This window comes from Schistocerca cancellata, chromosome 10 (assembly GCF_023864275.1).
Source record: "Schistocerca cancellata isolate TAMUIC-IGC-003103 chromosome 10, iqSchCanc2.1, whole genome shotgun sequence".
NCBI lineage: Eukaryota > Metazoa > Arthropoda > Insecta > Orthoptera > Acrididae > Schistocerca > Schistocerca cancellata.
The window spans coordinates 983,884-1,008,013 of NC_064635.1; the positions used below are offsets into that span (position 1 = coordinate 983,884).

The 24,130-nt window shown below is 43.2% G+C and overlaps 1 protein-coding gene across 2 annotated transcripts in view; it reads right to left on the reverse strand.

The window, feature by feature from the left end:
* Positions 1–24,130, reverse strand: part of LOC126106905 (zinc finger CCCH domain-containing protein 14) — a 239,044-nt gene that overhangs the window by 200,609 nt on the left and 14,305 nt on the right. For both annotated transcript variants that reach the window (XM_049913322.1, XM_049913321.1), the window contains exons 4-5: positions 11,567–11,881; positions 6,510–6,593 (exon numbers count right to left, since the gene is read on the reverse strand). In XM_049913322.1, the coding sequence (XP_049769279.1) occupies positions 6,510–6,593; positions 11,567–11,881 (399 nt within the window). The remainder of the gene's footprint in view (positions 1–6,509; positions 6,594–11,566; positions 11,882–24,130) is intronic.

Below are 24,130 nucleotides of genomic sequence, written 5' to 3' on the forward strand. Positions count from 1 at the left end.
TTCTGCTTTCAACAAGGCCTCTATAAAATAGACGGACCACTCAAAATCTGGCACCCACAAAACAATCAATTAGCCAGTATAACACGTAAGCTCAGTAACAGGAGTATGCAGCGCAAAAATGATAACCTAACCCACTTGCAACTGTGTGTTCCTTCTCCGGAAGTGTGAAACTGTGACAGGAACTACCGGGTGAGGTGTCTCGCGAGCCACTATGTTTCTGTTAATGCAGTTATCGAACTACAAGAATCTATTAACTTCACCCACAAAACTACATAATCTCAGTTTCCGTTCCACTTTATTCTCTTGTGCACTGCTTTAATTACTGTAATAACATCAGTAATTCGAGCCCCAGTAATTACTGCTGTTTCTAGCACCACAGTCAGTTGGTGTCTGTTAAGGTTCAGCATAGTATGCACCTGTAGTTGGGTCACGTTACGTATTATTTTTCCTGAAAACACGTGTCAGTTCCTGTAGAGCCAAAACAATCGAGCTCTGAGCTAAACTGATTTCTCGTCTATCCTGTGCCCCCTATACCTCCTCAGAGCGTGAGAGCTGAGTTCAGAAATGCAGTGAATTACTCAGTCACAACAACTGATGTTCGTACACAGCACTCCTGGGAAGAGGACTCACGATAATGTTTGTGCTTCCGCCGTCACAGAATCCATTCTTCCGTGTCAGTATTTAAGGCCTCGGTAAATTCAACTGTGTGGGCATCGGGTACAGACTGGAAATGGAAAAAAGAACACATTGACACCGGTGTGTCAGACCCATCATACTTGCTCCGGACACTGCGAGAGGGCTGTACAAGCAATGATCACACGCACGGCACAGCGGACACACCAGGAACCGCGGTGTTGGCCGTCGAATGGCGCTAGCTGCGCAGCATTTGTGCACCGCCGCCGTCAGTGTCAGCCAGTACGCCGTGGCATACGGAGCTCCATCGCAGTCTTTAGCACTGGTGGCATGCCGCGACAGCGTGGACGTGAACCGTATGTGCAGTTGACGGACTTTGAGCGAGGGCGTATAGTGGGCATGCGGGAGGCCGGGTGGACGTACCGCCGAATTGCTCAACACGTGGGGCGTGAGGTCTCCACAGTACATCGATGTTGTCGCCAGTGGTCGGCGGAAGGTGCACGTGCCCATCGACCTGGGACCGGACCACAGCGACGCACAGATGCACGCCAAGACCGTAGGATCCTACGCAGTGCCGTAGGGGACCGCACCGCCACTTCCCAGCAAATTAGGGACACTGTTGCTCCTGGGGTATCGGCGAGGACCATTCGCAACCGTCTCCACGAAGCTGGGCTACGGTCCCGCACACTGTTAGGCCGTCTTCCGCTCACGCCCCAACATCGTGCAGCCCGCCTCCAGTGGTGTCGCGACAGGCGTGAATGGAGGGACGAATGGAGACGTGTCGTCTTCAGCGATGAGAGTCGCTTCTGCCTTGGTGCCAATGATGGTCGTATGCGTGTTTGGCGCCGTGCAGGTGAGCGCCACAATCAGGACTGCATACGACCGAGGCACACAGGGCCAACACCCGGCATCATGGTGTGGGGAGCGATCTCCTACACTGGCCGTACACCACTGGTGATCGTCGAGGGGACACTGAATAGTGCACGGTACATCCAAACCGTCATCGAACCCATCGTTCTACCATTCCTAGACCGGCAAGGGAACTTGCTGTTCCAACAGGACAATGCACGTCCGCATGTATCCCGTGCCACCCAACGTGCTCTAGAAGGTGTAAGTTAACTACCCTGGCCAGCAAGATCTCCGGATCTGTCCCCCATTGAGCACGTTTGGGACTGGATGAAGCGTCGTCTCACGCGGCCTGCACGTCCAGCACGAACGCGGGTCCAACTGAGGCGCCAGGTGGAAATGGCATGGCAAGCCGTTCCACAGGACTACATCCAGCATCTCTACGATCGTCTCCATGGGAGAATAGCAGCCTGCATTGCTGCGAAAGGTGGATATACACTGTACTAGTGCTGACATTGTGCATGCTCTGTTGCCTGTGTCTATGTGCCTGTGGTTCTGTCAGTGTGATCATGTGATGTATCTGACCCCAGGAATGTGTCAATAAAGTTTCCCCTTCCTGGGACAATGAATTCACAGTGTTCTTATTTCAATTTCCAGGAGTGTATTTGTGTACCAAACATTTCACCACCTAATGTCGCACACAACCTCAGAGGCTGTACCGACTTCAACAGTCCGTTTCTGAACTAAAACTAGCTCGGGAAGCCGAACATTCTATACGTAATTGTGTGACAGTTGATTCGTGGCGTCAGTGGATTACTGCCCGAGATGTGGAGGTGCGCCGACACGTACAGTGGAGGTCATAGTACAGAAGATTTGGTGCCATTTGCAGTCTTTAGCATTAAGGACAACAACTTGTCTAAGTTGTGCTAAGTGACACACACACACACACACACACACACACACACACACAATGCAGGAAAAACTGACACTGTCAGTAGCACAATGTGGCAGTACAGAAAGGAGTTCCCTACGTAATAAGAAACGACATATGGCACATTCTGTGAATACACGCTTTGAGAAACGAATTAAAAAAATTGCATCGCGCAAAAGCTGACTGTTGTCATGGATTACAAGCAGGAATTGGGACGTGTGGATAGACGTGATTCCTAGTTTGCAAAGCTAAGGCAAACCTGCCAGGACAGAGAAGTGGGGGCAAAAAACACTTAAAGTGTTAATTACTCCTCTTTTCTGCTTGGAACAGTCATGAAGCAGGCTGTTCCCTGCTGTATTTAATTAACGTACAACGGGAGACTTCTCTTAATAACCCCAATACTGATAAGTACAGATCAGAAATTACCGCCTCGCTTATCTGGAGTATATCTCCCCCCTTGATATCTTCTTTCTTCCTTTCATGGACTTCGTCTCTCATGCTGTTTGGCCTGTGCCAGAGGTGGAAATTGCGCTTGTCTATTTCCAATAAGCTACCGACCGAAACAGTTATATTCTTCCAACTCCTACAACTTTTGAACATCCCATATAACAACTGTCTGCAATTTTTTTCTGCAGTATTACAAATTGACGGACAGTTAAGAGACAGCTCCCTCTAAAATTTAAGAGCAAACTAGAGCCAAAATGGCTCTTCTTTCTTTTCACGACACCATCCACTCTCACGGTGTGCACTATTTCGTGGAGCGCAGTTTGTCTCCAACAAAGGATGCAGCTGTGAGGAGTAATAACCAAACCAGCAAGTGCCACAGTGTGACCAACATTGCTCCTTCTCGCAGAAATGCTGCATCCATCGTGCTGGTTAATGTGTGCAAATGGTACAAATTCTCCACACAATGTGTTTTCCCCAACTCATTAAACCTTCTAATAAAATTTAACAGTACAGTTCACGACTGTTGTTCATAAATATAATAAATGTGTAGAGTAAGTCATTTCATCGAAGTGATATAATACCTCAGTTGGTATCTGTCCATATGAGTGGAATTCTGTAGATTTTGTGCCTCTAAGTTCTGTCAGGTTTTCTAGGTAATTAACATCAAAAAATAAATTCTAGCATCTTTCCTCTCCCTATTGTGAACTTTATATTAGAACTAACATAATTCACAAAATTTAGGAATTCTCAGACATGACACTGTTTCCTCCAGAAGGCTAAGAAATGAAAATGTCATCGACTTCTGTTCTGCTTCTTCCAGGTCTTCCATGCAGAAATTTGCTACAACTGTACTAGGTCGGCTCCCTGTAGTCTTTTCATTAGTTCATTCATAGAATTTGTTGTCCCACTGAAAGCAAGTTCACGTGTGACAGTGTTTACAGATATTTGCCATATCCTTTGCAAAAATTACATTCCAACTATGTCCTCACTTTTTAAGGATCCATGGCGAGCAGCGACAAAACATCAAAACTAGCCGCAATCTCTCTCAGATTCAGCTTGGGAGATTAATTTTTCCATGAAATGAGCAAAATTTTTAATTTTAAGTCAGTTATTCCAAAGAATGGTTATAGTAGAGATGCCAAGTGTTTGGCAGTGCCATAGGTCGGGCAACCAATATCGCTAACAGTAGGTCTTAGCAGAAAACCTAGTTTGTGAATTTTGGGTAAACCATACAATCTTGGTGGCAACATTTGTGATCTGATGAGACACTTGCAACATTTGTGATCTGATGAGACACTTCCTGTCAATGGGAAAAATCAAAGAGACTTCTCGGTTTCCCTAATGACAGAACTTGTGGAATGCTTAAGCTCTACATATCTTCCTACTTTGAAAAGTCCCAGATTTTACTTCGGTAGTCTTATTCCCTCTGTCATCCAGATCTACACGATTATTCTACAATTTAGACTCTAATGTTTGGCATACGCTTCACTGAACCACCTTCAGATTATTTCTCTACCGTCCCATACTCTCACGGCATTCAGGAAAAATGAACACTTAAATCTTTCCCTGCAAGTTCTGATTCCTATTATTTTATTTAATTATGATCATGAATAAAATATTTTTGAATTCAGAGGAGAAAATTAGTGATCTGTATTTCACAAAAGATCTTGTTGCAACAAAAAATGCCTTTATTTTAATAACTGCCACACCAACTCGCGTATTGTACCTGTGACACACACACCCAAAATCATAACACAAAACGAGGTGCCCTTTGACTTTTTCGACATCCTCTGTCAATCACACCCAGTAAGGATTCCATACCACACAGCAGTATTCCAAAAGAGAAAAGACGAGTGTAGTGTAGACAATGTCTTTAGTAGATCTGTTGCACCTTCTAAGTGTTCTGCCTATAAAACAGTGTATGGTTCACTTGTCACACATTTTCTACGTTATATGTTATCATTCCAGTTTAAGTTGTTTGTATCTGTAATTCTTAGACACACAGCCAAATTCACAGGCTTTAGATTTGTGTGATTTACCTGAAACAGTGTCCCTACTTGCTGTAAGAGTGAAAATGTGTTTATAAGTACTTAAATCTTGGTGAACTTTCTCCCACCTTCTTTTTCATTGCTAATATCAAAGCTGGAAGTCACCTTTTACTTAAACCAGTTGGGGACATAATACACATCAAAGTGCCAGGATAACGATTAGTGGCAAACTACACAGTAGTAACTTAACAAATGTCGAGAAGAAAGCTCACGGTGATACACACTCCGTAACACGTGCCGGCACAACTAAGCGATCTCAGGCCGCAGTCGAATGACGACGTGACCTGACCGTCGCACGGTTACACATAAATTGTTCGGTCCATCGAGCTCATTTGAGTTAAAAAATCAACTAAGACTCTTCTCCACCATTAGACGTCAAAACAGAAGGCACAGCAACATGTCAGACCACAGCATAATAGCCATAAAAATAAAATAACTGAGGACATTAAGGCTTCCTCAGAAACTACGTCCAGTTTTTAAGGCTAGGGCCAGTGTGAATCTTCAGTCTCAAAACTTTCACCCCAAATAGCTCAATTGACCAGGCACAACTTGCGAATGCAGAATCCACGTTTAAGTCGCTACAACAATTCTATTTGTCAATGGATTTTCAGTCCCTCAATTGCTGAGCTGAGAGCAAAAAGTTTTTGCCATTAGTTTCTTGTCTACAGCCAATGCACAATGCAGTATGCTCAAACTTAATAGAAGTAGTGTGGGAAATACACCTACTCATCAACAGATTAAAAATGGTATCTGAAGAGAAAAATGTAAGAAAGTGAGTCACAATTCAGTAGCTATAAATGTTAAAAATTACTTGTATATTGCAGAAAATTTCCCCCCATTTCCCACTACTGGTTAGTGATGTATTTACTCTCAGCTGCTTCCCCCCGCATTTTTAAAATGTGGCAGAAATAAGGAGGATTTTTTCCAAAATGGAACTTCTTCGGAATTTAGACACTTATATCTATATTGGTCACCTTTCTGATTGTGACAGGAGACAAACTGGGGCAGTATTCCTGGATTTTCTTTTGTAAAAAACCATTTGAAAGTGAAGCTCAGCATTTCTGCTTTTGCTTTCCTGCTGACAATTTCAGTTCCTATGTCATCCATACACCTAGAAACCAACTTCGATACCACTGCTGTCTTCAGGAAATAGAGCTGTATTGCGACCTCCACCATGTGATGCAGATGCCGACGTAAAACCCAAAGAACTATCCCGCTGATGATGCCTTAAAGTGAAAAAGGTACAGTGCATCTGAGAGAAATAAAATACAGCACAGCAAGAAAAGGCAATTTTTATTTACAAAACAAATATTTCTGTGCTCACTGCAGAGGACGACCACACAAACAAACTCACTGAGCAACAAATCATTTCTTATTACTAGATACACTATTTCTAAAACGACCGTGAAGAAACTGAACTGATCAAATAATCTGAACATATAGAAATAAATGTGTATATAGCAAATAATATGTTCATGTAACAAACTAGCCCTACAAATTAGAAAAGGAGATTGGATAAAGCACATCACTGCCATACAACTTACAGTTTGCAAACACGAAATGAAAAAAATTGAAATGGCCTTTAAAACATTAAATATTCATACCTGCTTCAGCATCAGCTTTGATGTTAATGAAGTCTTCCTCATCATCGTCACTGTTCATCAGAACAATCTTTGTTTTCGCTGAGGCTGTGCCATTGCAACAAAAGAAAAAAAAAAGAAACAAATAAATAACTGTCCCAAAATATACTGGGCCACTCAGTTAGGAAAATAATGACAAAATGTAGAGTGATAAATATAACAATTTTAAAAAATTACATCACAAAAATACTCTGTGAAATTTGCATTTGGCAAATTTCCTGGGCTCGATAAGTTAAGATCTCTGGTGAATGAAAAACAAAAGAGAAATAGAATAAATATTGCTTGATTTTTGGTAAGAGGGATAAAAATATCTCTGAAGGCTTCCCAATAATTCGAGAAATTATCCAACCGGAGATGTCGAGATAAATATGAATTTGCAACGGCAGGCATCGTGGAATTTGGAGTGAGTACTAACTGGTGCATAAGGATGCCGAAGAGGGCAGAGCTAACGTTACGACACGCGATGACACTAGCTCAGTGGGTTCCCGCGGTGTCTGACGAAACACTACTCACGTACCGGCATACATAATCCATCTGACAAAAGGGCATAACTTTTTGTTATGTCAGATGGGCAACACCGATGAGACGCCTATTTATTTTGATATGGCATCAAATGTCAATACTGAAGTGAAAAGTGTTAGAAGTTATCCTATAAGAAGGTCTGATAATGAAAAGGAAACAATAACACTAATGCCAGAAGCTGCTCCCACACACTATTCTTTGCAAGATGACAATACTGACAGTAAAACAACCTGCAGGGCTTGTCTTCAACAAAAGGGATGAGTGACAAATGACCTGATGTTAGAAGGGCTGAGGGCGGAACTTACCCGCGAAAGGCAAAGTCTCAGTAAGGCACACAGTTTTAATCTGCCAGTAAGTTTCATATACGTGCACCCTGCGCTGCAGAGTGAAAATCTCATACTGGCTGAGGTCGTTTGGAAGAGAGTGCCAAGCTCCATGCTTAACAGAAAGAAAATGTTGAAACAGGAGAGCACTAAACACGACATTTTCATACTAGGACTATGTCCAATAAAATGGCCCGAGAAGCGAGACAGTTTCAGAAACACACACTCCAGAAATTAGGGGCAGTATAGGGGCGGTACTAAGTAAAAGCCCCAGTATACGAGCTGAGAGCACAGTGTGATGAGAACAGAGAATGAATACAGTCAGTCAGTACAATCTCAGTGGAGAAATGCCACAGGATAACAAAAATGGACTTTAATAAAGTGAAAAGTCTCATAATTACACACACTTTGTTCCGACTGCTCAAAAGAAGACTGTAAACCTGCACTGTAGCCGGAAATACAGCAAGATACTGAATAGATTATAATGTAGCAAAGTGATGATACTGTTACTGGGTCGAGAAATGCAAAAGTTACCTGGAAGTTGATGTAACGAATGACAGTAACCTGGTACTGTTGAAAGCTAGGCTGAGAAGGAAGAAGAACTCGAGGCTATTGTACTATAATATTGTACACAAGGGAGATGAGGAAAGCTATCAAAACTGCTGTAGAGGAAGGTTAAAAGCAACATCCAACTACACAAAAAGTGAGAAATGGATGGTGCATTTAGGACTATCCTACAAGCTGCAGCTCATGAAATACAGTAAAACTTCATTTAACATTTTTCTCACTACTTTTCTCCTGGCGAAATATTTAGTCTGTACACAAGTTACAATGTCCAGTTTTGGAGGCGGTCACAAGGAAAGGATCGGTGGGCTCTGCCTATTGACATGGCACTAGCTAGGGGAGGGTTGCAATGGGTGCGGGGAGGTGGGGGGGGGGAATACTAGCAGTTGTTGACTAGAAAATCACTGTAAAGAATACACGTCAAATTGTAGACAGGCAAAATGAAGGGACTGTTACATACAAGCATTTGGCCAAAGCCTTCTTCAGAAAAGAAACACACACACACACACATTCACACAAGCACGGCCAGCATCTTTGGCCACTCCGATCAGATTATTGTCGATATTCCAACCTGACTGTACCACTGTCCAACTAGAAAATCAAGTTGCTGCAAGCACTCGCTGCCAACTAATGGTTAATTTTTAATGTAAGGGACCCAAGACTGTTTCACAGATTGACAAATTTGTAACATCAAGATCCTTTCACAACATGCGCGTGTGAGCAAGTAATACGTTTCCACTGTCCTAGAAGGTCTGAAATGGAAGCGAGGTGAGAAATGACATGTGTGAGAAGTAAGATAGTTAAATTTTGGAAGCACAATGAGGGAGAACTGAGAACGGCACGACGTGCAAATCTCCTCCGTAACGTACCACACCTCTTCCCCCGTGTTCGCGACCGGAGCTGTCTAACATATCTGTAACCCTCGCACACATACTGGACAGTCCCGTAAATAAACGGTGCTGCTCTTCATCCGATCTTCTCCATTTTGCCAGACCAACAAGTGATACTTGAGAATCAACGGACTGTGCTTTCTACACCATTCGTTTTGTGGAGTGATTAAATTTCGTTAACATTCTTGCGATGAATCTCAATTTGCCATCTGATTTTCATACAATTTGTCGTACACGGTCATTTCCACTTTAGAATCGCTAACGATTCTCTTCACCTATTTATGCAGTGTACATTCCAGTTGTTCTTGTTCACTGTCCACTGCCAGCCGCCATACCGACAAACCAACCTCTGCAAGTGTTACTGCACTGCAGTGCAGTCTTCTGGCATTGCAACTTTTCTATATGAGGTGCTACTCAAAATATCTGAGAATTTCACCGTACCGGTCAAACTGGCAGCAGTACAAGATTTTGCCATTAGATGTCTCGAGGTACACTTCTTAGCTACTGCAGCGCAATGTTGGGTATGCACAGTGGTGCGTGTCACAACGTATTTCAGCGCTTTTGCAAACTGTGAATGGATAATGTGAAAGAGCAATGGATTTACGTCAAATTCTGTTTCGAGGTGAAGAAAACAGCAGCTGAAACCCACTGCATGCTGACAAACTCTTTTGGTGAGAGTGCAGTGAATCAAGCAAGAACATTTGCACTGTCCACACACTTCGAGTAAGGCCGAGAATATGTGGAAGATGACAAACATTCCAGTCGACCGTCAACACGCTCGACACCAGAAATAATCACGAAAGTGCACAATGTGATTTACAAAAACCGAAGGCATACAATTCACGATGTTTGTAAAAGACTCGAGCTGTCGTGCGGTACGTGTTGAAGAATTCTGGTCAAAGAACTGAGCACGAGAAGAATTTCAGTGAAATTTGTCCCTCGCCTTCTCAGCACCGACCAACGGAACACCTCGGGATTTGAATGTGCACAGAGCTGCAACAGAAAGTTTGAGAGGGTCCAAAATTCTTATCCAGAGGCATACTAGGTGACGGATCTCGGGTCTATGGTTACGACCCTGAAATGAACCAGCAAACATCACAATGGAAAACGCCACCTTCTCCGTGGCTGAAAAAAGTTCGACAAGTTTGTAGCAACGTAAAGTCAATGCTGATGATTTTTTTTTCAATATTCGGAGAATAGTACATAAAGAGTTTGTTCCATTTTGTCAGGCTGTCAACAGGCAGATTTACTGCGAGGCTTTGAGGCAACCAAGAGGAAAATGTTTGGTGCAAACAGCCAGAGTTGTGGAGAAAGAAAGACCGGTCAGTGTACTGTGACAATGCACCCTTGCGCACCTTGCTCGTTGTGAAGAAATTTCTGGCAAAAACAGCACCACAATAGTCCCCCACCCTCCCTAGTTGCCAGGCTTAGCTGCGTGTGACTTCTACCACTGAAGACATCCGAGCAGAATCACAACGGGTCCCGAGCACTTCCGGGAGTGCTTCCAAAAATGGGAACAACACTGAGGTCATTGCATACATGCCTGAGGTGACTACTCCGAAGGTGACGGAGCACATTAGGATGTTAAGTATAGTTTTCTGATTTTTACACTGAAATTCTTAGATATTTTAGGTTGCACCTCATACTTATACAACAGCAGCATTTAGACAGAGCCACAAAGAATTTCCTATATTTTCCACTGAACTGTCTGTATGTACGTATGTATGTATCGTTAACAGTAATGGCTCTGTAACACTTGAAACTACTAACAGTCCTTCCACATCTCCTACAATATCCTGAATCCAGTCAAAGATTTAATAAGATCGCATTTTGTTGTCTAAGCGGCTGTGGAAGTGAAAGGAATGAGGCATTGGCCTGGGTGATGCTTCCGGACCATACAACAAACACGCTGAGCCGAGTTTTGTGAGATATCGAGTTTTATGGAATCCGTGTCAATTACTACTGAGGAGATTTTTGTTCTACAAACTACTTATAATTTGTGAGAATTAAATGTGTCCTACAATTTTACGACATATTTGTGTCGTCAACTTGGGACTGCAGTATAAACGTCTGCCCAAAGACAGCTATTGAAAACAGGAGTTACCTCTGCCATTCTGTATCCACTCAGTTTTTTTTCTCTTTTCTTTTCTTTTTTTTTCACTTTAATGAACTACGGTAACATCTACAAGTTTTTTAGGATGAACTGTACAGAAATGCTTGAGTATCAATTTAGTGTCCTTTGCCAAGTGGTTTTATCTATGTATCAGGCCACTGTCACCACTTTTCTGGAATTTTTTGTGCAAATACGCTTAAGTATTCAGAGTCACACAATTCAAATAGTATCCACTTTGTCAATCGAGAAACCGGTGCCACAGTTGACTCGATGAAGAATTCAGTGTAAGTAATAACGTAACGCAGCATCGCCTCAACGTAAACCAAATGGTTCAAATGGCTCCGAGCACTATGGTCATCAGTCCCCTAGAACTTAGAACTACTTAAACCTAACTAACCTAAGGACGTCACACAACACCCAGTCATCACGAGGCAGAGAAAATCCCTGACCCCGCTGGGAATCGAACCCGGGAACCCGGGCGTGGGAAGCGAGAATGCTACCGCACGACCACGAGCTGCGGACTCAACGTAAACCTTCCATACTGGTGGTTCTCCCGTTTCGTTTCAGTCACGGTGGAACCCTTAAAAAGTGTCAATCGTGTGAGCTCACCCGGTTCAGGTGCCTTGCCATCGGCCACCCTCTTGCTCTTCTCTGTGGCGGCCGCACTGCCACTACTGCCATTTCTGCGGTCTTTTTTGGTGCCGCTGCTGCTGCTGCCACCACCACCACCACCACCACCACCACCACCACCACCACCACCGATGGCAACTCCAGTGTGCTTCTTCTCCGAGCGGTGGCTGCCGGCTCTGTCTTGAGGGTGCTCCGGTTTGGGCTTGGTCACCTGTTCACATTTGAGCTTAGAGGCAGACTTCACCTTGTGGACAGCCTCGTCTGATGAAATCCGACTCTGAACTTTCTTAGTATCTGCAAACATGACGAGACATTGTTGACAGCATAAACAACAAGTATACAGATATTTCAGAACAGAGTAAATTGGAGATATAAATGGGATAGCAACATCTTGCTTCTGAAAAATCAGTAAACATGAATTCTTTAAAGAATCTAACTCCCATGTATAAATCATACTTCAAACTTTTGATTACTTCACAAATGAGTTAATGCGTTAAATACTGGATGTTAAGCATGTACGTCAGAACAAGTTTACAAAAGGTTTGGAATTACATTTAAAATTTGTTGGAAGCCACAACTACCTATTGGGACTGTGAACCACTGAACCAGGGCAATCATTCAACAGCCTACATGAACACGATCAAAAGTGATTGTATTACTCGAATCTTATCCTCGCATTCGATGTGTAAATTCCGTGTGGCATTTCACAGAACAAATGAAAAATCCCATTTACACTACACATGCTGGCAAATAGGGACGGTTCAGGACAACGAGGCTGACCACCGAGCCTGACCAAAGAGTATTTCGGACTGCCCACTGCCCGTACTGCGTGCACTATTGGATTATGTATCGAAGATACTGACAAAGAGCATTGTCAAAGTGCTGTGTCCTGTCATTAGGATGTAACATTGAGTATCACACAGTTATTTACTTTTGCTACATAAACTCTGTCCTCCACTATCCTGCCATTTTATGGTGATCAAGTGTACAAAATATTACTACGATATTCAAACTACAGAACAGACCCATAAGGAAAATAACTAAAAATTATCATCAGATGCATTGCAAAAAACTGCTTACTTATTTGAAGATTCTATTCACACTATTTGACTATACACAGAACTCCAAGATATGAGCATATCAAGGAAAGAAAAAGCTCAGAAAAGTAATCTCTGCCAAGGAATCAAACTGTATGAGGTGCGAGCAAAACGTAACAGGAATTTTTGTTTTTCTTACCGATTCTTATATTTATTCATCAACTCTGTCCACTTGACAATAATAATCCTTAAATATAAAACACTTGTGCCACCAATTTTTTCAGTCTTGGAAGTACTTCTAGAACCCACTTTTCGTTCTGGTGTACAATTCCTTCAATAATTCTGTTTCTGTATCATTGATGGTGGCAAAATGATAACCTTTCATAGTTTTATTCAGTCTCAGTAATAGAAAGAAGTTGTAGGGGGCCACTCCCGTGAATATGGTGGCCGAGGCAACACGACGGTTTTCTTTTTTTTTTTGTAAAAAACATAAACAAGCAATTGAGATGTATGTAGGAACATTATCACGATGCAATTTCCAGGAGTTGTTCTGCCACAATTCTGGTCTTTTCTTCGGAACGCTTCATGCAAATGGCACACAACTTCCATGTAGTGACTGTATGACTATTAGAGAGGAACTCATGATGTGGTACCCCATTGTCATTGAATAGCCCGTTGGGGTGGCCGAGCGGTTCTTGAGAATCTACTATGAGTAAAACAAGAGTTGGAAACTGTCAGAAGAGCCACGACCAAATAAAAGCCAATAAGTTCTAACCCATGTGAAAGATTCTACTCACTGTTTTCTTCGATTACAAAAATGGTTCAAATGGCCCTGAGCACTATGGGACTTAACTTCTGAGGTCATCAGTCCCCTAGAACTTAGAACTACTTAAATCTGACTAAACTAAGGACATCACACACATCCATGCCCGAGGCAGGATTCGAACCTATGATTGTTGCGGTCGCGCGGTTCCAGACTGTCAGTATTTTCAATGTGGTGCTGCACATTATTCCACTTAACAAGCAAAATCTAATGCAAATTCTTTTATCCATCTTTTCCAAAAGTAAAAATTCACAGAGCACTCGAAAAGCTGTATAACTTTTTCGACTGACAATAATAAACTAAATATACAAAACAGCAAAAAAATGCACATATACCCAGGAATGGACCAAGAGATGAATACGCTAAGCAGATTCAGAAGGATGTCAGTCGAGGCAGAAGTACAGAGGCAAAGATGTTGTTGAGTGACAAGTGATGTACGAAGGGTGGCAACTTGAACTTAGTGGAGGTTGAGGCTTGGTGGGTAACGGGAAGAGAGGATATATTGAAGGGCAAGTTCCCATCTCCGGAGTTCTGATAGGTTGGTGTCAGTGGGAAGTATCCAGGTAACCCGGATGGTGTAACACTTTGCCAAGATGTGCTGACCGTGCAGGTTTAGCCACAGGGTTATCCTCATTACCAACAAACACTGTCTGCCTGTGTCCGTTAATGCGAATGGACAGTTTGTTGCTGGTCATTCCCACATAGAAGGCTTCACAGTGTTGGCAGGTCAGTTGGTAAATCACGTGGGTGCTTTCACACGTGGCTCAGTCTTTGATCATGTACATCTTCCGGGTTACAGACTGGAGTAGGTGGTGGTGGGAGGGTGCATGGGACAGGTTTTACACTGTGGGCAGTTACAAGGGTAGGAGAAGGAGGGTAGGGAAGGTGGTTTGGGGATTGCATAGGGATGAACCGAGAGGTTACGAAGATTAGGTGGACGGCGGAAAGACACTCTTGGTAGAGTGGGCAGGATTTCATGAAGGATGGATCTCATTTCTGGGCAGGATTTGAGGACGTCGTATCCCTGCTGGAGAGCCACATTCAGAGTCTGATCCAGTCCTGGAAAGTATCCTGTCGCAAGTGGGGCACTTTGGGCGTTGAGGGGATGAGGAAGTGGCTCTGGTTATTTGCTTCTGTATCAGGTTGGGAGGGTAGTTGCGGGATGCAAAAGCTGTTTTCAGGTTGTTGGTGTAATGGTTCAGGGATTTGGGACTGGAGCAGATTCGTTTGCCACGAAGACTTAAGCTGTAGCGAAGGGGCCGTTTGATATGGAGTGGGTGGCAGCTGTCATAATGGAGGTACTGTTGCTTGTTGTTGGTTTTGATGTGGACGGATGTGTGAAGCTGGCCATTGGACAGATGGAAGTCAACGTCGAGGGAAGTGGCATGGGATCTGGAGTAGGACCAGGTGAATCTGATGGAACCAAAGGAGTTGAGGTTGGAGAGGAAATTCTGGATTTGTTCTTCACTGTGAGTCCAGATCATGAAGATGTCATCAATAAATCTGTACCAAACTTTGGGTTGGCAGGCCTGCGTAACCAAGAAGGCTTCCTCTAAGCAACCCATAAATAGGTTGGCATATGAGGGGGCCATTCTGGTACCCATAGCTGTTCCCTTTAATTGTTGGTATGTCTGGCCTTCGAAAGTGAAGAAGTTGTGAGTCAGGATGAAGCTGGCTAAGGTAATGAGGAAATGGGTTTTAGGTAGGGTGGCAGGTGATCAGCGTGAAAGAAAGTGCTCCATCGCAGCAAGGCCCTGGACATGTGGGATATTTGTGTATAGGGAAGTGGCATCAATGGTTACAAGGATGGTTTCTGGGGGTAACAGATTGGGTAAGGATTCCAGGCGTTCGAGAAAGTGGTTGATGTCTTTGATGCAGGATGGGAGACTGCATGTAATGGGTTGAAGGTGTTGATCCACGTAGGCAGAGGTACGTTCTGTGGGGGCTTGGTAACCAGCTACAATGGGGCGACTGGGATGTTTGGGTTTGTGAATTTTAGGAAGTAGGTAGAGGATAGGGGTGCGGGGTGTCGGTGGGGTCTGGAGTCAGGTGAAAAGTTTTGTAGTGGGCCTAAGGTTCTGAGGATTCCTTGAAGCTCTGCCTGGACGTGAGGAATACGATTACCTAGGCAAACTTTGTATGTACTGTTGTCTGAAAGCTGACACAATCCCTCAGCCACATACTCCCGACGATCAAGTACCACGGTCGTGGAATCCTTGTCGGGTGGAAGAATGACGATGGATCGGTCAGCTTTCAGATCATGGATAGCCTGGGCTTCAGCTGTGGTGATGTTGGGAGTAGGATTAAGGTTTTTCAAGAAAGATTGAGAGGCAAGGCTGGAAGTGAGAAATTCCTGGAAGGTTTGGAGAGGGTGATTTTGAGGAAGAGGAGGTGGGTCCCGCTGTGATGGAGAACGGAACTGTTCCAGGCAGGGTTCAATTTGGATAGTGTCTTGGGGAGTTGGATCATTAGGAGTAGGATTAGGATTATTTTTCTTCGTGGCAAAGTGATATCTCCAGCAGAGACTACGAGTGTAGGACAGTAAATCTTTGACAAGGGCTGTTTGGTTGAATCTGGGAGCGGGGCTGAAGGTGAGGCCTTTGGACAGGACAGAGGTTTCGGATTGGGAGAGAGGTTTGGAGGAAAGGTTAACTACTGAATTGGGGTGTTGTGGTTCCAGATTATGTTGACTAGAATTTTGAGGTTTTGGGGGGAGTGCAGCTGGAAGTGGGAGATTGAGTAGACGAGAGAGACTGTGTCTGTGTGCAATGAGAGGAGGTTGAGGTTTGTTGGATAGGTCGTGGAGGGTGAGCGAGTTGCCTTTCTGGAGGTGGGAAACCAGGAGATTGGATAGTTTTTTGAGGTGGAGGGTGGCATGCTGTTCTAATTTGCAGTTGGCCTGTCGGAGAATGCTCTGAACAGCCGGTGTGGATGTGGGAGAGGAAAGATTGAGGACTTTGATTAGGGATAGGAGTTGACGGGTGTGTTCATTGGCTGAGTTGATGTGTAGGTGAAGGATTAGGCGGGTGAGGGCTATGGATTGTTCAATTTGGAACTGGTATAGGGACTGATGGAAAGAATGGTTACAGCCAGAGATGGGAACTTTAAGTGTGAGGCATTTGAGGGTAATGCCAAATGTCAGACAAGCCTGAGTAAATAAAATATGGGAGCGTAATCTGGCTAGGGCGAAGGCATGTTTGCGGAGGGAATGTAAATAAAACTTAATAGGGTCGTTGTGGGGGTGTTGTGAGGGTGACACGGTATTGGAATGTGGAAAGTGTAACATGAGGCTCAAAGGAAATAAAAATAAAAATATATGGGTAGAGATAAAGGTGAACTAGAAAGCAGCTGGAGTTCTGGTGAGAAAAAAGTCAAAAAAGTGTTGGTTTAAGCTGAGCTATGTTGATCCTGTGGAGAACATAAGTTGGTAAACAATGATGTGTACAAAGGTTAGGTAGATGTGTTGCCTCCAAAACACGTTAAAGGGTGGAGAAATACAGGAAAATTTCGAAAAGACTGCATGTAAATGTATTAAAAGGACCGGTTATGTGGTGGCAGATTATGAAAATGAGGCTAACAATTATCTGACGAAGAAATAATAATGTTAAAACCTGTGGGAAGCTGCTAAACAATGATCGGTTATGTGGGAAAAACGGGAATGGAAATAAAACGAAAGTTGTTAGAACTAGCTGAAATGGTTGTTTAATATGTGAAAGGAACTGAAGCTGTGGAATAGTATTCACGAGGTAACACACGAAATGTTTGTAAACTGGAGATGGTGGATTTTATAGCCGTGATAGTGTTGAAAGCATTAAAAATTTTTTGGTTATGGTTTGGAAGTAAATTACGTATTATTGAGTATATATAGACGGGATAAATTGTATGGTAGATTACAGAAAAAAAGGGAAGGTGAATACAAAGTGAAACTGCTTGCACAAACCAAAAGAGAAAGTAAGATGACAGAAAAGATTTCGAAATGCAACAGTGACAATAACAAACTTAATTGTTGGGTTCAAATTAATGACATGAATATAATAGAAAGAAACATTCTACATGAGAAAAATATATTTAAAAAAGATGCTGTGACTTACCAAATGAGAAAGTGCTGGTAGATAGACACAATAAAAAACACACAAACACACACACACAAATTTCAAGCTTTCTCAACCCACGGTTGCTTCATCAGGTAAGAGGTAAGGAGAGGGAAAGACGAAAGGATGTGGGTTTTAAGGGAGAGGGTAAGGAGTCATTCCAATCCCCGGAGCGGAAAGCCTTACCTTAGAGGGAAAAAGGGACAGGTATACACTTGCGCGCGCCCGCCCACACACCCACACACACACACACACACACACACACACACACACACACACACACACACACACACATCCATCCGCACATATACAGACACAAGCAGACATATGTAAAGGCAAAGAGTTTGGGCAGAGTTGTCAGTCGAGGCGGAAGTACAGAGGCAAAGATGTTGTTAAGTGACAAGTGATGTACGAGGGGCGGGAACTTGAAATTAGCGGAGAGTGAGGCCTAGTGGGTAATGGGAAGAGAGGATATATTGAAGGGCAAGTTCCCATCTCCGGAGTTCTGATAGGTTGGTGTCAGTGGGAAGTATCCAGATAACCCGGACGGTTTAACACTGTGCCAAGATGTGCTGACCGTGCAGGTTTAGCCACAGGGTTATCCTCATTACCAACAAACACTGTCTGCCTGTGTCCGTTAATGCGAATGGACAGTTTGTTGCTGGTCATTCCCACATAGAAAGCTTCACAGTGTAGGCAGGTCAGTTGGTAAATCACGTGGGTGCTTCCACACGTGGCTCTGCTTTGATCGTGTACACCTTCTGGGTCATAGGACTGGAGTAGGTGGTGGTGGGAGGGTGCATGGGACAGGTTTTACACCGGGGATGGTTACAAGGGTAGGAGCCAGAGGGTAGGGAAGGTGGTTTGGGGATTTCATAGGGATGAACCAAGAGGTTATGAAGGTTAGGTGGATGGCTTATGTCTTTGTGGCAAACCAATCTGCTCCAGTTCCTAATCCCTGAACCATTACACCAACAACCTGAAAACAGCTTTTTCATCCTGCAACTACCCTCCCAACCTGATAGAGAAGCAAATAACTAGAGCCACTTCCTTATCCCCTCAACCCCAAAAGCGCCCCACTTGTGACAGGATACTTTCCGGGACTGGATCAGGCTCTGAATGTGGCTCTCCAGCAGTGATAAGGCTTTCTCAAATCCTGCCCCGAAATGAGATCCATCCTTCATGAAATCCTCCCCACTCCACCAAGAGTGTCTTTCCTTACTGTGATTTCTTGTTAACAGTGTTAGCTTATTCCCAAGAATAAGCAACTTTCACTCAGTTAATACCCGGCAGAAATCAAACCTGCATTTGGATCGAACTTCCTTAACTCTTGAGCAGAAAGGTGTGCATCTATTTTCAATAAGCTACCACTTGAATTCAAAAATCTTAGCAGTAATCCATGAGCTTTCAAATCAAAACTGAAGAGTTTCCTCATAGGTCACTCCTTTTATTTTGTAGAGGAGCTCCTTGAAAAATTAAGCTGATCCTTGTTGTATTGTTGATTGTGTTTTACTTAAACTTGTGGACTGACTTCTTTCGGGTTTTATTTTTATCTGTTATTATTTTTGTTGTGATTTCATGTACTGACATGTTCCACGACCTTGGAGATTTGCTCCTCAATTTCGTTCTACGGAACTTGACGTGTAAATAAATAATAAATAAAATAATGAAATTACTGCAAAACAGTTCAAGATATATAGTATTTGATCACGTGCCCTGTAAGCTCTATGCCTATGACTTTATAAATGGTGCAATAAGCACGGACACCAATTTCAGGAGAACACATGTACCATCCACAAAGCACTGTAAAGTTGCTTGCAAGTACATTGGTAGATGTCGATCACACCTAAGACTGATTGCCTGCACAGAAGTGACACTTTTCCTCACTGGTGGACAAACTGACAACACTTTGCCCACTGAAGGAGAGTTACTCATACAACACCATTCCGGAAACTCCGGCCACAGTTGGTGATGAGGGACTACAAAGTCATCAAGTGGCACACCAGAAACGTGTGGAGGGCATTAGAACCTCATTAGCGACAGATAGTGTTTCCACTATCAGCTCTGTCTCCTACGCTCTGAGTCGAACTGGTGTGCCTCGTATTTGTTCAGATTTTTAATACCTGGCAGGCTTGTGATCAGCGTGATATAGCTGCAGCAACACGGATGCTACTTTTGTACTTGCATGGCGTATGCAGGGCCTGCTGGGCGAAGGCACTGTTACTGCCGACCCTCGACAAAAGTGAAAAATGGTCTGGCTCAAAACCTCTTCCGTTCTTTCTCCCTCGAGGTCTTTTTGGTTGCTGAGGTGGTTGTAGGTAAATTGCTGGGGAGAGTGTTAAAGGGCATTCTCACAGTAACATAGGCAACACCAACGCTTTAATACTCATTATCTGGAATCTGGTAAAACATCAAGTTTCTTACACCATTGTGGCTAGAAAAACATCCCGCAAGAATGGGACCAATGATGATTGAAGAGAATCATTCAACATGACAGGAGTGCAACCTTCCACAAATTGCTACAGATTTCAATGCTAGATCATCAATAAGTGTCAACATGCAAACCTTTCAATGAAACATCATCATTATGGGCTTTCGGAGCCGAAGGCCCACTCGTGTACCCTCGATGATTGCACAATACAAACCTTTACGCCTTGCCTGTCAACAGCGACATTGGACTGTTCATGACTGGAAACATATTGCCTGGTCGGACGAGTCTCGTTTCAAATTGTATCGAGCAGATGGACATGTACAGTTATGGAGACAACCTCACAAATCCATGGACTTTGCATGTCAGCAGGGGACTGTTCAAGCTGGTGGGGGCTCTGTAATGGTGTCAGATGTGTGCAGTTGCAGTGACATGGGACCCTTGATATGTCTCGATACAACTCTGTGAGTTGACACCTATGTAAGCATCCTGCCTGAACACCTGCATCCATTCGTGTCCATTGTGCATTCAAACAAACTTGGGCAATTCCAGCAGGACAATGTGACACCACACACGTCCAGAATTGTTACAGATTGGCTCCAGGAACACTCTTCTGAGTTTAAACACTTCTGCTGGCCACTAAACTCCCCAGACATGAAGATTATTGAGCATATCTGGGATGCCTTGCAACATGCTGCTCAGAAGAGATCTCCACCCCTCGTACTATTATGGATTTATGGACAGCCCTGCAGGATTCATGGTGTCAATTCCCACCAGCACTAATTCAGACATTAGTGGAGTCCATGCCATGTAATGGTGCGGCACTTCTGCATGCTCAGGGGGGCCCTACACAATATTAGGCAGGTGGACCAGTTTTTTTCCCCTTCATTTTTTTTGGCTTTTCAGTGCATAATGTTACTTTTAAAAAGCACAAAACTAAACAGATTGCATTATTTCACAGCTGGGAGAGGTGTGGTACTGAAATGAGGCACTTCCCTTCTGAATGCGGTATACTGCCAACTCATATATTCATTCATACATCTTTTCTGTCAGTCCCACTTTGAAGAACAATTGTGAGGGACATAGGACGAGTACAGCCACAAGTGGCCACTGCGGCTACTTCTACATAGTATACTAACAACAAATTACAACTACCATTAATTTTGGCAAGCTGTTAATTAAGGTGATTACTTCTGTGTAACTTTACATATGTGCGCTAGGAGAAAAACATCTACTATAATACGCAGCTGCTGCTTTTTATCTGACACTTCAAACAAAGCACTTGTGTAGCTCTTTTGCTCAGACCACCATCCACTATCTGAATACTGGTAAAGCTAGGATATATCTAATGCAAATATTAAAGATACCCACAATTTATGTTCTCAAAACCAAGTATTCTGCTAAATTGTAAGCAGGAATGGCTAATGAGATATTCTAGTACTCTACAAAGTGAGGTGGCTCAGTGGTTAGCACACTGGACTCACATTCGGGAGGACGACGCTTCAATCCCGCGTCTGGCCATCCTGATTTAGGTTTTCCGTGATTTCCCTAAATCACTCCAGGCAAATGCCAGGATGGTTCCCTCAAAAGGGCACGGCCGACTTCCTCCCCAAGACCGATGACCTCGCTGTTTGGTCTCCTCCCACAAACAACTGAACTCAACTCATTCTAGTACTCTGTTTTTAAATATTTGGCAATGTCCGAATTCCTCTCTGATGTCCACCAACAAACTGTTACAGACTTTTGCACCAGAACATAAAACTCCATTCTCAAGCCTAGAGAGGGACACACGGTGCCATGACTTGGCGAGACACAGCACATGGCATTACACTTCAGATGGCACCACACACAGTACAGTCGATTGCCTCCCAGATGGCATATGTACTGGAAACTACTTTATGCTTCCACTGAAGGACATTCAGTTAGTCCATTCTTCCACCAACAGTTTTGTATGCCATCACAAAGTGCACTGAAACCAGTTCCAATCATCGGTCAGCTCCAGTTGCCTCCAGTTATCTTAGAGTTCTCGACAGTAGTCACCAGTTGCAAAGCAATTCCAGTCGTCAGATAGTTCACAATGAGTGTCAAATATAAGGCGAAGTGATAGCCACAGTATTTATCTATTGAGATTCTCAGCTTATAAACTCTCTAACTGCAGTTCAAACTAAACTTCAATTAGATCAGATAGTTAAAATCTATTCTGTTAAGTTAGAACAGCTCAAGTCCTTTCTGCTCTGCAAGCAAAAGCTGAGTATTTTTTGGTCTACATTAGCTTAATAAATGATTGTTCTCATTGCTTGTGTGTAATTACAGTCATTTTTTTAACACATACAGTACACCATCATTATTTCAAAACTGAATAAAACAACAACTCACTCAAACCAGTCCTGCCAGACTTCAGATAATTTGCACGACAAACTAAAATTTGTCTCCAGATTATGCATTCTGTACCTTATTCTTCACTTAAAGCAAATGTGCACTACAATATTTTCCACTGTGCATTTCACAAAGTATTTCTCAGTAATGTACTGTACTCTTTAATGTCACAGCAATGACCGGATCACTTCCTTGCTGATCAAGTGTCACTTCCACAGCATAGGACATGAGTGTGGGGGTGAAGAGGCATCAGTCAGCAGACTACACACAGCACGCAACATGCAACAACTTGAGATCTCTCCCCCATCTCTGTTCATTTGTGACAGTGAAAATAGCTTTCATTCTTTCTTTCTTTCAATCCACCTTTTGCAATATGTCACCACAACAAAAATTAGAACATAATACTCCGATGCTAAAATAAAATACATGTGTTTGAAAGTGAAGAGGAGATTAAAATGCTCACCTGCAGAACCCTTTCAGATCCCAAAATCTACTCTCTCATCAATAACAACTTCAAGACAAAAAATATTGGAGAGTCTGGCAAACTGTTCATTAAGCAGCAATAGCAAGCACAACAGGACAGTCAAACATTAAGTGGAGGATTCGCTGTTTGAATGGTTCCAACACACACACACACACACACACACACACACACACACACACAGCAAATATTCCATTATCCAGTCCTACACTTCAAGAAATGGCTCGTGAAATTTCCCAGAAAAAGGCAATTTCTGGGTTTGTGTTCCGAGAGCTGGTTGTAGCATTTTCAGAAAAGCTATAAAATCTATGCTTTTTGTGTATGTGGGGAGAGACAGAGTAAGACGGATGTACAGGAATTAAGGGCAAAGTTTAAACAGACTGTAATTCATGTTCTGGAGAACTATGTGCTTAGTAAGTGGATTAAGAGCAGAAGAGACACACCATGTTTAACAACGAAATTCGGAAAATGCTAAGGAAGCAAAGGCTGTTTGCACTCTCGGTTCGAAAGAGAATGTGCAAATGACGACAGGGAAAGGCCAGTAGAGATTTGTGAATCTGTAAAAAGATCTATGCGCAAAGCATAGAACTACCATTGTCATACCTCACCAAAAGGTCTGCCTGAGAAAATTTTGGTCCTACATAAAACGCTAAGCAGGTTAAAGGGTGCCACTGAGTCACTCACTGGCCAGTCTGGTGTGGCAATTGAAGATAGCAAAACGAAGACAGAAGTTTTAAATTTCATGTTTGAGAAATTGTTCATGCAGGAGAATCGTACAAACGTACCATCATTTGACCATCGAACAGACTCCCATATGGCCGACATAGTTACGAACATCCCCTGGCATACAGAAACAACTGAAAACAAATAAGTCACCAGGTCCAGATGGAATCCCACTTCAGTTTTGCAAAGAGTACTCCATGGCATCGGTCCCTTACTTAGTTTGCATTTATCACGGATATCTCATTCAGCACAAAGTCACAAGCGACTGGAAAAAAGCACGGGCGACTCCTGTATATAAGAAGGGTAAAATAATGGACTTGCAAAATTGCAGAGCAATATCCTTAAGATCAGTTTGCTGCAGAATCCTCGAACATGTTCTCAGTGTGAATACAATAAATCTTCTTTAGACTGAGAAGCTTACGTCTGGGAATTAGCTCAGTTTTAGAAAGCACCACTTGCGCGAAACTCAGCTTGCCCTTTTCTCAAATGATATACTGTGAACTATAGATGAAAGGCAACAGCACATTCCATATTTCTAGATTTCTGGAAAATATCTGACACTGCAGACAGTTGACAACAATACA